Source organism: Mustelus asterias, chromosome 3 (assembly GCF_964213995.1).
Source record: "Mustelus asterias chromosome 3, sMusAst1.hap1.1, whole genome shotgun sequence".
NCBI classification, from domain to species: domain Eukaryota; kingdom Metazoa; phylum Chordata; class Chondrichthyes; order Carcharhiniformes; family Triakidae; genus Mustelus; species Mustelus asterias.
In genome coordinates this window covers 156,388,825-156,402,634 of record NC_135803.1, presented here as the reverse complement: position 1 = coordinate 156,402,634, position 13,810 = coordinate 156,388,825, and the positions used below count along the sequence as shown (strand labels likewise).

General features: G+C 47.2%; 1 protein-coding gene across 2 annotated transcripts in view; it reads right to left on the bottom strand.

Moving 5' to 3' along the window:
• LOC144491769 (carbohydrate sulfotransferase 11-like) overlaps nucleotides 1-3,808 on the bottom strand; it is a 65,922-nt gene extending 62,114 nt beyond the window's left edge. For both annotated transcript variants that reach the window (XR_013497499.1, XM_078210030.1), the window contains exon 1: nucleotides 3,512-3,808. Coding sequence is in view for 1 of the 2 variants with exons in the window: in XM_078210030.1 (XP_078066156.1) it covers nucleotides 3,512-3,605 (94 nt within the window). In the remaining variant the exon portion in view is untranslated. The remainder of the gene's footprint in view (nucleotides 1-3,511) is intronic.
• Between the last annotated feature and the right edge of the window lie 10,002 nt (nucleotides 3,809-13,810).

Below are 13,810 nucleotides of genomic sequence, written 5' to 3'. Positions count from 1 at the left end.
CGCACATCAATCAGTCTCGGAGTGTCTCATTTAACATCAATCCAAATTCGCAAGTCTCTGCTAGTCGCCTTAATCTCATCAGGAAATTAGTGACTGACTTCCCCGTCTCTCGGAATGCTGAATAAAACCGGTACCTTCGGGTCACAATACTTTTTACAAAGTCCATCAAGTCCTGGAAGGTTTTGTGTCCAGTGCCTCCGGAAAGGTTAAACTGCGAATAACAGCAGAATCTGCCAGTCCACAAACGGTCAGCAAAATAACCCATTGCTTTTCATCTGAGACTTTGTCATTAGCTCTGAAGAAATAACTCATCCATTCTACATACTGGGCCCAGGGTCAAAAGAATCCAATTTCCCGAGTAGAGGCATGTTTGCCCGGCAATGGCTTACCCCCAACGTGTAATGGCTGATAGCAAACAAGTTCCTTCAGGTCATTCTTTTTTTCCTCGTCGCCACTGTAATAAGTCTTTGGAGACAGAAGTCCCTTCACCAAAATGCCTTTATTTACAACTCTAACAGCTGTACACAGAGTGCTAGCAGTCTATCTCCAGGGGTGCCAGAGGGACTGACACTCCCGGTTAAATACAAGGCAAAGACTCCCTGATTGGGCCATCAATTGGATCCTTAGTCAAGGACATCTTTTTGTGATTGTTTATTCTCCAATAGGCCAAGCTCAATGGCCTGATTGAAGTCATTACAGTTGTGTCGGTGGAAAGAGGCAATGTGAGTGATGATGATGATATAATGCAGGAAGCTCGCAAATAATCTTGTTCAACCACAGAAGAGTTGCCAGGGAGAGCGGAATGGAGTCAGTGGCTCAGCAAGAGATTGCAACGGGAACAGGAGGCAATAACTTTGATGATAACAGTTGACAAACTGATGCGTTACTTCACTCTGGAACATGAATCATTCCTGCTCCAGTTTCAGTGAGCAGATCCTCAGCCAGAGCAACACAAAAACTAAACAGACAGAAAGATTCTGATCCGCAGTCTAAACCAAACAATTTGACCTCTGATGTTGGGGAACAGGAGGGGGGGCTATGACTGGCATCACCCCACCCCTCCAGAGGAGGGGAACAAGGGAAGCAGAGCATAGGGTGAAGTTAGTAATCACCCCTAATAAAGTGTGATGGTTCCATGGTCAAATAGCCTGCTGAATCCCATTATGAAGGTTCGGATATGAGAGGAACTACTGAAGTAAAACACATTACAACAACAACAGCAGCAGCATTTATATAGCACTTTTAACATTGTAATGGTGGTCGGCTTTATGGGGCATCTTCAATTAGACAGGTAGAGAGGGAATCCCAGAGCTCGGAGCCCAGCGAGCTGAAGGCATGGCTGCCAATGGTGGAGTGATTAAGATCAGTCATGCACAAGTGGCCAGGGGAGAAGGAGTTCAGAGATATGAGGGTTGTGGAGCTGGAGGAGATTGGAGAGATAGGGAGGGGTGAGACCATGGGGAGATTTGAAAACAGATTTGAACATATAAAAAAGACACAAAATCCTGACCTCTGAGGTGTCCCACGAGTGCAGTTAGCAATTTGTAACCCACACAAAAATCAGATATAATCTGAGACACACAAAATTCAGATAGAGTCTCAAAACATGCACTCTGACTGACATTCACACCGACCAGCAAGTCAGACTGACAGTAATCACTACCCTTGTAAAGTGGTGAAACTAAACTCAGTCAATCCACAAGAAGGAGACACTTGGAGTTCCTCCCACTGGCTCCTTGTTGTTGGAAGAAGATAATGTGTCTGTACAAGGTTTCCAAAGCCCAGAATGGTTCCTCCATCCACACGGCACTACTTTTGGGTTCTGACGCAAGCTCAAGATCTAAGATGTTAACTGAGCTTCCTCTCTCCGCAATTACATGTCGAGTGCTTCCTGTATTCTGCACTTTTTATTTGGGTTCCTAGACTTTGCTTTCTGGGACTTTTGAACTGGCAATGCCAGTTAAAACTACTGAACCTCACAGCTGCCAACATTAGCACAGTGGGTGGCACTGTCTCAGCTCAGAGTAAGAAGGTAGTGGGTTCAACCCCAACTCAAAGAACAGTACAGCACAGGAACAGGCCCTTTGGCCCTCCAAGTCTGCACCGATCACGTTGTCCTATCTAGACCAACCGCCTGTAATCCCTCTTTCCCTGTCTGTTATGTGTCTATACAGAATGTCACTAACGTATCTGCCTCAACCACCTCACTTGGCCGTGCATTCCAGGTCCCCACCACCCTCTGTGTAAAAAACTTCCCCCGCACATCTCCACTGAATCTTTTCCCCAGAGACCTGAGCCCATAATCCTGGTCAATGATTCCTGCACTGTCAGAGATCACTTGCTTTTCAAATACAACATTAAACCAAGGCCTCGCCTTGCCCGTTCAGGTCGATCCCATGGCCCCCTTTAGGAAGAGGAACCAGGGCAGTTTTCCCTGGGGTTGATATTTGTCCCCACACCAAAAACAAATGATCTGATCATCATCATCACAATGCTCCTTGTGAGATCTTACTGTGCACACATTGGTTACTGTCTCTCCTACATTACAACAGAGACTACACTCCAAAGAATCTCTTCATTGGCTGGGAAACATATTGGGACATGGAAATGTTAAAGCCCATAAGAACATACAAATTAGGGTTAGGCCAGTCGGTCCTTCCAGCCTGCCCCACTATTCATTACGATTGTAAAGTTTAAAGATTATTTATAAACCATAAGTAAGGCTTACATTAACATTGCAATGAAGTTACTGTGAAACTTCCCTAGTCGCCACAATCTAGTGCCTGTTCGGGTCAATCCACCTAACCAGCACGTCTTTCGGACTGTGGGAGGAAACCGGAGCACCTGGAGGAAACCCACGCAGACACGGGGAGAATGTGCAAACTCCGCACAGACAGTGACCCAAGCCGGGAATCAAACCCGGGTCCCTGGTGCTGTGAGGCAGCAGTGCTAACCACCGGGCTACCATTTGTGATCGATTGTGGTCTGATCTCCACTTCCCTGGACTCCTCGCTGGATCAAAAATCTGCCTCCCTGCACCTTGAGTAGAGAGTGATCCACAGCCTCCCCTGCTCTCTGGGGAAGGGAATTCCACAGAGTAACTATCTGAGCAGAAATTCCTCCTCACTTCAACTGAGACCCTTTATCCTGAGACTGTGCCCCCTCTAGTTCTCATTCCCCCAAGAGGGGTAACATCCTCTCAGCGTGTAGCCTGTCAAATCCCCTCAGGATCTCACATGTTGCAATCAGATCACCTCTCATTCCTCACAACTCCAGTGAGTATAGAGATAAAAAAAAGATTTTAAAACTTTGGAATTTAAACAAAAAGCTACCAACGTGTCAGCGATTGTCAATCCCTGACAGACTCCTCCAGCCTCTCACTTGGGGATTAAAGCTGTTTTTCCTGTGGTGTGTGTTGGTGGAGGGAAAGCGGGTATTTAATCAAACTCCCCCACCTCTGGTCAATTTGCTGCAGGCTTTTATATCAAGTCAATTTCACCCGTTCCATTACCTGGGCTGAAACCTCCTTGGAAATACACGACCAGCAGCAGGAAGGAGCCCAGGCAGCTCAGGGCTGCGAGCCGGAGCAGCCGGACCTTCCTCATCGCTTTCCGCTCCAGGCTGGCCGGGGGACGGTTCAGCTGCCAGCCCCGGCTCCTCGCTCCCAGCCCCGGCTCTCAGCTCCGATACCGCGCTGTCACAATGTAACCCGGCTCAATGTAACAGGTTCCCCCGGAAGCCGCCACCGGCTCAGCCCGGGGAGAGGCAGAAATTCAGCAACTTCGCCTCCGACCAGTTTCCCACCAGCCTTCAATGGGGTGGCCTTATCCCGATGTCACTTTTCCATCACCTTCGCACCGGCTGGGTTCAGTTTGGGAGGAGGGCTTGTTAGTGTGAAGTTTGTTCTGTGTGTCCCCCCAGCCCCCCCCCCCCCCTTTGTTCATTCCGCTACCGTATTGTTTCTGAGAAGCGGGACCCCGGCTATTGAGAAGCAACAGGGGATTGCCCTGTTTAGCAGTTGCTCCATTGCCAATTTCTCTCTCCCTCTCTTGAAGGAGCTGACACTTGCTCTGTATGTGGAGATGCTGGCTTTGGACTGGGGTAAACAGTAAGAAGTTTAACAACACCAGGTTAATGTCCAACAGGTTTATTTGGAAGCAAAAGCCACTTGCTCTGTACCCAGTGACACAGTGGTCAGCACTGCTGCCTCACAGCGCCAGGGTCCCGGGTTCAATTCCCGGCTTGGGTTACTGTCTGTGCGGAGTCTGCACGTTCTCCCCGTGTCTGCGTAGGTTTCCTCCGGGTGCTCCGGTTTCCTCCCACAGTCTGAAAGGCGTGCTGGTTAGGTGTATTAGCCGTGCTAAATTCTTCCTCAGTGCAACCGAACAGGCGCTGGAGTGTGGTGACTAGGGGATCTTCACAGTAACATCATTGCAATGTTAGCCTACTTGTGACACTAATAAATCAACTTTAAAAGTTTCATTGGAAGGGTAAACCCAGGGCAGAAAGAGGCCATTCGACCCATCAGGTCTCTACCAGTTCCGTGTCAGAGAATTCATATAGCACCTTTCACGTCCTCAAAGGTTCCCAAGTGCTTTGTATCTCTGGATCATTTTATCAGCCGAACATACTAGCTGCAAAATAATTAAATGGTCCCTTGTCAATCCAATTGCTTCTGGGAAGGAGGCTGGGGGTTGGCACAGTTTGGATAATCTGAGGGGTCGCAGCTCAGCAGGGATGAGTGGTAGCTTTAACTACCGCAGAGGGGGCTGTCTCTGAACCTTAAAGCTACAATGAAACACAGTGAATAAAGAGGGCAGCTTTCAACAGCAAATCCCAGGGAGACAGCTGAGACGGGGGGGAGGGCGGGGTGCAGAGGGGATATAGAACATGGAACATAGAACAGTACAGGCCCTTCGGCCCTCGATGTTGTGCCGAGCTTTGTCCGAAACCAAGATCGAGCTATCCCACTCCCTACCACTCTGGTGTGCTCCATGTGCCTATCCAATAACCGCTTGAAAGTTCCTAAAGTGTCCGACTCCACTATCAAAGCAGGCAGTCCATTCCACACCCCAACCACTCTCTGAGTAAAGAACCTACCTCGGACATCCTTCCTGTATCTCCCACCATGAACCTTATAGTTATGCCCCCTGGTAACAGCTACATCCACCCGAGGAAATAGTCTCTGAACGTTCACTCTATCTATCCCCTCATCATCTTATAAACCTCTATTAAGTCGCCTCTCATCCTCCTACACTCTAAAGAGAAAAGCCCTCGCTCCCTCAACCTTTCCTCATAAGACCTACCCTCCAAATCAGGCAGCATCCTGATATGAAGAGGAGGTTTGGAGAGAGGGGGGAATACTTGTTATGGAGTTGGGGGGAGGGGGGGGTGTCTTTCACTGGAGTGAACCACTGCAGTCCATGTGTGCAGGTACACCCACAGTGCTGCTAGGGAGGCAGTTCCAGGATTTTGACCCAGGGACAGTGAAGGAACGACAATATATTTCCAAGTCAGGATGGCGAGCGAGTCGGAGGGGAACCTCCAGGAGGTGAGTGCTTGAATTTTGCATTTGACATCTCCAAAACCAGGCATTGTGTGAACATTTTATCCAAAGTTTAGCACCTCTGATAAGCCCACAACTTCAAACCTGAGAAGGACAAGAATAGCAGATACCTGGAAACACCACCACCTAGAGGTTCCCCTCCAAGCCACGCACCATCCTGACTTGGAAATATATCGCCGTTTCTTCACTGTCGCTGGATCAAAATCCTGGAACTCCCTCCCTAACAGCACTGTGGGTGTACCTACACCACATGGACTGCAGCGGTTCAAGAAGGCACCACCTGTTCCAGGGCAATTAAGGATGGGCAGTAAAATTGCTGGCCTAGGCAGCAACACCCATATCCCGAAATACAATGCTGCACTCCCACAGCGCTGCACTCCCGCAGGACTGCACTGGGATGTCCAGCTCACATGCTCATGTCAAAATTCGCAGATGACACAAAGATGAGTGGCTGGGCAAAGTGTACAGAGGACGCTGAAAGTCTGCAAAGGGATATAGATAGTCTAAGTGAGTGGGCGACGGTCTGGCAGATGGAGTACAATGTTGGTAAATGTGAGGTCATCCATTTTGGTAGGAATAACAGCAAAATGGACTATTTTTAAATGGTAAAAAAATGCAGCATGCTGCTGTGCAGAGGGACCTGGGTGTCCTTGTGCAAGAATCACAAGGAGTTGGTTTGCAGGTGCAGCAGGTAATTAAGAAGGCAATTGGAATTTTGTCCTTCATTGCTAGAGGGATGGAGTTTAAAAACAGCGAGGTTATGTTGCAGCTGTATAAGGTGCTGGTGAGGCCACACCTGGAGTACTGTGTACAGTTTTGGTCTCCTTACTTGGGAAAGGATACTTAGAGGGGAGTGTTCTCCCCTCTAACTCTCTCTACCTCTGCCTTCCCTCTCTACGTCTGGAGGGGGTGCAGAGGAGATTCACTAGGTTGATTCCGGAGTTGAGAGGATTGGCTTATGAGGAGAGACTGAGTAGACTGGGGCTATACTATTCTTAGAGATAGGATGTATGCGCATTTAGAAAGGAATAAACTCATTAACAATAGTCAGCATGGTTTTGTGAGAGGGAGGTCATGCCTCACTAACCTGGTGGAGTTTTTTGAAGAAGTGACCAGAATGGTTGACGAGGGAAGGGCCGTGGATGACGTCTATATGGACTTTAGTAAAGCGTTTGACAAAGTCCCTCATGGTCGGCTGGTGAAAAAGGTTGGTTCTCATGGGATAAAGTGGGAGGTGGCTAGATGGGTGGAGAACTGGCTTGGTCACAGAAGACAGAGGGTGGTAGTGGAAGGGTCTTTTTCCGGCTGGAGGCCTGTGACTAGTGGTGTTCCGCAGGGCTCTGTATTGGGACCTCTGCTGTTTGTGATTTATATAAACGATCTGGAAGAAGGTGTAACTGGGGTGATCAGTAAGTTTGCGGACGACACAAAATTGGCAGGACTTGCAGATAGTGAGGAGCATTGTCAGAAGCTACAGAAGGATATAGATAGGCTGGAAATTTGGGCAAAGAAATGGCAGATGGAGTTCAATCCTGATGAATGCGAAGTGATGCATTTTGGTAGAAATAATGTAGGGAGGAGCTATACGATAAATGGCAGAACCATAAAGGGTGTAGATACGCAGAGGGACCTGGGTGTGCAAGTCCACAGATCCTTGAAGGTGACGTCACAGGTGGTGAAGAAGGCATATGGCATGCTTGCCTTTATAGGACGGGGCACAGAGTATAAAAGTTGGGGTCTGATGTTGCAGATGTATAGAACGTTGGTTCGGCCGCATTTGGAATACTGTGTCCAGTTCTGGTCGCCACACTACCAGAAGGACGTGGAGGCTTTGGAGAGAGTACAGAGGAGGTTTACCAGGATGTTGCCTGGTATGGAGGGGCTTAGTTATGAGGAGAGATTGGGTAAACTGAGGTTGTTCTCCCTGGAAAGACGGAGGATGAGGGGTGACTTAATAGAGGTGCATAAAATTATGAAAGGCATAGATAGGGTGAACGGTGGGAAGCTTTTCCCCAGGTCGGTGGTGACATTCACGAGGGGTCATAGGTTCAAGGTGAAGGGGGGGAGGTTTAACACAGATATCAGAAGGACATATTTTACACAGAGGGTGGTGGGGGCCTGGAATGCGCTGCCGGGCAAGGTAGTGGAGGCGGACACACTGGGAACGTTTAAGACTTAACTAGAGAGCCATATGAACGGAGTGGGAATGGAGGGATACTAAAGAATGGTCTAGTTTGGACCAGGGAGTGGCACGGGCTTGGAGGGCCGAAGGGCCTGTTCCTGTGCTGCATTGTTCTTTGTTCTTTGTTCTTTGTATACTCACTGGAATTCAGAAGAATGAGGGGAGATCTTATAGAAACATATAAAATTATGAAGGGAATAGATAAGATAGAAGCAGGGAAGTTGTTTCCGCTGGCAGGTGAAACTAGAACTAGGGGGCATGGCCTCAAAATAAGGGGAAGCAGATTTAGGACTGAGTTGAGGAGGAACTTCTTCACACAAAGGGTTGTGAATCTGTGGAATTCCCTGCCCAGTGAAGCAGTTGAGGCTACCTCATTGAATGTTTTTAAGGCAAGGATAAATACATTTTTGAACAGTAAAGGAATTGAGGGTTACGGTGAGCGGGCGGGTAAGTGGAACTGAGTCCACGAAAAGATCAGCCATGATCTTATTGAATGGCGGAGCAGGCTCGAGGGGCCAGATGGCCGACTCCTGCTCCTAGTTCTTATGTCTCTGGAGTGACAGTTGACCCCATAAAGCTCTCACTCTAAAGGAACAAAGCTGCTGACTGTGACTGAGTAAAGAATATTTACCCACTCTCACTGACTGTGTTTTAAAAAGCAAGCTCTGGGTAGAATTCAGTGACAAAGGTTTATACAACAGTTTCTGGAAGCTAATGACCAGTTTATGATGTGATTCACAGTTTAATGAGTTGGTTTAAATAACTGTAAAGAGTGATGGACCTCATTTAACAACCTGACCCAGATACTGAGTGTCAGGGAGCACCGTGCTGGTAAATAATTAATCAGAGAAGCCAGCTCGACCGAGCTTTACTGACAGTCTTTAAACAGCAAGAAAATTCAACTCACGCCCACTCCCAAATCATTTATCATCAAACATCTCAGTCTAGGGCCTTACCCGTCCTTATCTCTGTAACCTCCTCCAGACTCACAATAAACAGGGATTCCTCTCTCTTCCAATTCTGGCTTCTTGTGAATCCCCCCATTTTAATCACTCTTAATCATTGGCAACTGTGCCTTCAGCTGCCTGGATCCCAAATTCTGGAACCCTCTCTCTAACCCCCTCTACCTTTGCCTTCCCTCTCTACCTCTGTCTCTCCTCTCTAATCCTCTCTACCTCTGCCTTCCCTCTCTAACCCTCTCTACGTGTGCCTTCCCTTTCTAACCCCCTCTATCTCTGCCTCTCCTTTCCAACTCTGTTCTCCCCTCTAACCCTCTCTACCTCTGCCTTCCCTCTCTAACCCTCTCTACCTCTGCCTTCCCTCTCTAACCCTCTCTACGTCTGCCTTCCCTCTCTAAGCCCCTCTAACTCTGCCTTCTCTATCTAACCCTCTCTACCTCTCTCTCCTCTCTAACTCTTGTTCTCCCCTCTAACCCTCTCTACCTCTGCCTTCCCTCTCTAACCCTCTCTACCTCTGCCTTCCCTCTCTAACCCTCTCTACCTCTGCCTTCCCTCTCTAAGCCCCTCTAACTCTGCCTTCTCTATCTAACCCTCTCTACCTCTCTCTCCTCTCTAACTCTTGTTCTCCCCTCTAACCCCCTCTAACTCTGCCTTCCCTCTCTAACACCGCCTTCTCTATCCAACCCTCTCTACTTCTATTTTTCCTCTCTAACCCTCCCTACGACTGCTTTCTCTCTCTAACCCTCGCTAACTCTGTTCTCTCCTCTAACCCTCTCTACCTCTGCCTTCCCTCTCTAAACCCCTCTAACTCTGTCTTCCCTCTCTAACACTGCCTTCCCTATCTAACCCTCTCTACCTCTGTCTCTCCTGTAAGTCACTTATAAAAATCTACTTCTATAACCATAGAAACATAGAATCTAGAAGCAGGAGGAGGCCATTCGGCCCTTCGAGCTGCTCCACCATTCATTTTGATCACGGCTGATCATCAAATTCACTATCCTGATCCCGCCTTCCCCCCATATCCCTCGGTCCCTTTAGCCCCAAGAGCGAAATCTAATTCCTTCTTGAAATCACACAACGTTTTGATCAAGGTTCTGGTTACCTGTCCTAATTTCTCCACCTGTGTCTCGGTGTCAAATCTGTCCGGCAACAGTCCTGAGAAACACTTTTGAAACGAGTCATATATTTTTATTCCCCAACCAAGGTTTAAAATAGATTCTCTGGTCATTTACTGTGTTGCTATTTGTGGGATCTTGCTGTGTGTAAAGTGGCTGTCACATTTGCTACATTACAGCAGTGACTACTCTTCAAGGGGACTTTATTGGCTGTGAATGTCTCATGACCATTAGTGATGTTACACAGACGCTTTCTCCAGTCTCTCTCACATGGTGCTGGTTTTTGTTACGCTAACTCACTAACGTCAGCAATGCACCAACAGTGGAACATTTTAATAGGTTTCCACTCAGTCTTTACCACAAGCGTCAGGCCTGACATCAACTTTGACAAGCTAATCCAGGAAGTGATGTTCATTTTCCATCCTGTTACACACATCAAACTTCAGTTCTATCATAGGGGGATTCAAACATCCATGTTTTAATTCAGAATTTACTTCAATTAAGATTGAATAAGTTTCTAATTTACATTTTGTTTTTTTAAAATTCAGCCTAGTGTCACCTGTGACCCAGTGATGCGGACCCTCATCTCTGTGTCAGAGTTATTGTTGTAGTTTCAAGTCCCCCCCCCTTAAAGCTAAAGACACCAGTGAAATGCTGAGGAAATGCTGCATTGTCAGAGGTACCACCTTTCCGCTGAGACATTAACCCTGATCTCCTATCCTCCTTATCAGGCAAGTGTAAAAGATCCCATAGTGACTCTTTCAAATAAGAGCAGAAATTTGGCATGTCTGCTACGACTCTCATCAACCTTTACAGATGCACCATAGAAAGCATTCTTTCTGGTTGTATCACAGCTTGGTCTGGGGCTCTCGCTCTGCCCAAGACCGCAAGGAACTACAAAGGGTTGTGAATGAAGCCCAGTCCATCACTCAAACCAGCCTCCCATCCATTGACTCTGTCTACACTTCCCGCTGCCTTGGCAAAGCAGCCAGCATAATTAAGGACCCCACGCACCCCGGACATTCTCTCTTCCACCCTCTTCCGTCGGGCAAAAGATACAAAATCTGAGGTCACGTACCAACCAACACAAGAACAGCTTCTTCCCTGCTGCTGTCAGATTTTTGAATGGACTTATCTTGCATTAAGTTGATCTTTCTCTACACCCTAGCTATGACTGTAACACTACATTCTGCACCCTCTCCTTTCCTTCCTTATGGACGATATGCTTTGTCTGTTGAAGTTGTACAAGACATTGGTAAGACTACATGTGGAATACTGTGTACAGTTCTGGTCACCCTATTATAGAAAGGATATTATTAAACTAGAAAGACCGCAGAAAAGATTTACTAGGATGCTACCGGGACTTGATTGTTTGAGCTATGAGAGGCTGGATAGACTGGGACTTTTTTCTCTGCAGCGTAGGAGGCTGAGGGCTGATTATATAGAGGTCTATAAAATAATGAGGGGCACAGATCAGCTAGATAGTCAATATTTTTTCCCAAAGGTAGGGGAGTCTAAAACTAGAGGGCATAGGTTTAAGGTGAGAGGGGAGAGATACAAATGGGTCCAGAGGGGCAATTTTTTCACACAGAGGGTGGTGAGTGTCTGGAACAATCTGCCAGAGGTAGTAGTAGAGGCGGGTACAATTTTGTCTTTTAAAAAGCATTTAGATAGTTAGAACATAGAAAAAATACAGCACAAACAGGCCCTTCGGCCCACAAGTTGCGCCGGTCATGTCCCTACCTACCTCGGCTTATATATAGGCTTACCTATAACCCTCAATCCTATTAAGTCCCATGTACTCATCCAGAAGTCTCTTAAAAGACCCTATCGAGTTTGCCTCCACCACCACTGACGGCAGCCGATTCCACTCACCCACCACCCACTGAGTGAAAAACTTACCCCTGACATCTCCTCTGTACCTACTCCCCAGCACCTTAAACCTGTGTCCTCTCGTAGCAGCCATTTCAGCTCTGGGAAAAAGCCTCCGAGAATCCACCCGATCTATACCTCTCAACATCTTATATACCTCTATTAGGTCTCCTCTCATCCTTCATCTCTCCAAGGAGAAAAGACCGAGCTCCCTCAGCCTATCCTCATAAGGCATGCCAACCAATCCAGGCAACATCCTTGTAAATCCCCTCTGCACCCTTTCTATGGCTTCCACATCCTTCCTGTAATGAGGCGACCAGAACTGGGCACAGTACTCCAGGTGGGGTCTGACAAGGGTCTTATAAAGCTGCATCATTATCCCCCGACTCCTAAACTCAATCCCTTGATTGATGAAGGCCAGCACACCATACGCCTTCTTAACCACCTCCTCCATCTGCGAGGCCGATTTAAGAGTCCTATGGACCCGGACCCCAAGGTCCTTCTGATCCTCTACACTGCTAAGAGTCTTACCCCTGATATTATAGTCCTTCATCCCATTTGACCTGCCAAAATGGACCACTACACATTTATCCGGATTGAAGTCCATCTGCCACTTCTCCGCCCAGTCTTGCATCCTATCTATGTCACTCTGCAGCTTCTGACATCCCTCCAAACTTTCCACAACACTACCAACCTTCGTGTCATCAGCAAACTTACCAACCCATCCCTCCACTTCCTCATCCAGGTCATTTATGAAGATGACAAACAGCAAGGGTCCCAGAACAGATCCCTGGGGCACTCCACTGGTGACCGACCTCCATTTAGAAAAAGACCCATCTACAACCACTCTCTGCCTTCTGCAGGTAAGCCAGTTCTGGATCCACAAGACAACAGCCCCTTGGATCCCATGCCCTCTCACTTTCTCGAGAAGTCTTGCATGGGGGACCTTATAGAATGCCTTGCTGAAGTCCATGTAAACCACATCCACCGCTTTTCCTTCGTCAATGTGTTTAGTCACATTTTCAAAGAACTCCACCAGGCTCGTAAGGCACGATTTGCCTTTGACAAAGCCGTGTTGACTAATTTTGAGCATATTAAACCTCTCTAAATGTTCATAAATCCTGTCCCTCAGGATCTTCTCCATCAACTTACCAACCACTGAGGTTAGACTCACCGGTCGGTAATTTCCTGGGCTATCCCTATTCCCTTTCTCGAATATAGGAACCACATCCGCAATCCTCTGAAACCTCTCCCGTCTCCATCGACGACGCAGTTACATGGGTAAGATGGGTATAGAGAGATATGGGCCAAATGCGGGCAATTGGGACTAGCTGAGGGGTTAAAAAAAGTGGCGAAATGGACAAGTTTGTCCATAATGTAAACCCCTCTGACTCTAGTGTGCAAGAAACAATACTTTTCACTGTATACCAATACATGTGACAGTAATAAATCAAATGTCAAATCAAATGACATGAAAAATCAAAGATGGACCTCCCGCAGTGTTCTGGCCAGTATTTATCCCTTAATTATTGTAACAAAAACAATTATCGAGTCATTTCCCATTCGCAAAAGGAGCAAGAACAAGAAGGCACAGATTTAGTATTTGCAAAAGGAGCAAATGATACTTGAGAAGAAACCTATTCACCCAATGAGGGGTTGGGATCTGGAATGTTCTGCCTGGAAGTGAGGTGGAGGCAGGTTAATCAAAGCATTCAAGAGGACATTCGATGATTATTTGAACAGAAACAATGTGCAGGGCTAGAATAAAGGAGCAGGAGAAGGCCATTCAGCCCCTCTCTACCATTCATTATGATCCCGGCTGTTCACCCAACTCAATAGCCTGATCCCGCCTTCCCCCCTTTGATCCCCTTCACCCCAAGAGCGATATTTAACTGCTTCTTGAAAACACACAGTGTTTTGGCCCCAACTGCTTTCTGTGGAAGTGAATTCCACAGGCTCACCACTCTCTGGGCGAAGAAATGTCTCCTCATCTCGGTTTTAACGAAAGGGATTGTTGAGTGAGTGTTTTTTGAGTTTCTGAGACCAGTTGAAAAGTAAAACATGTTAAGAATTACAAAAGACTGATTGTATAAAGTTTACATGTAATAGTATCTTC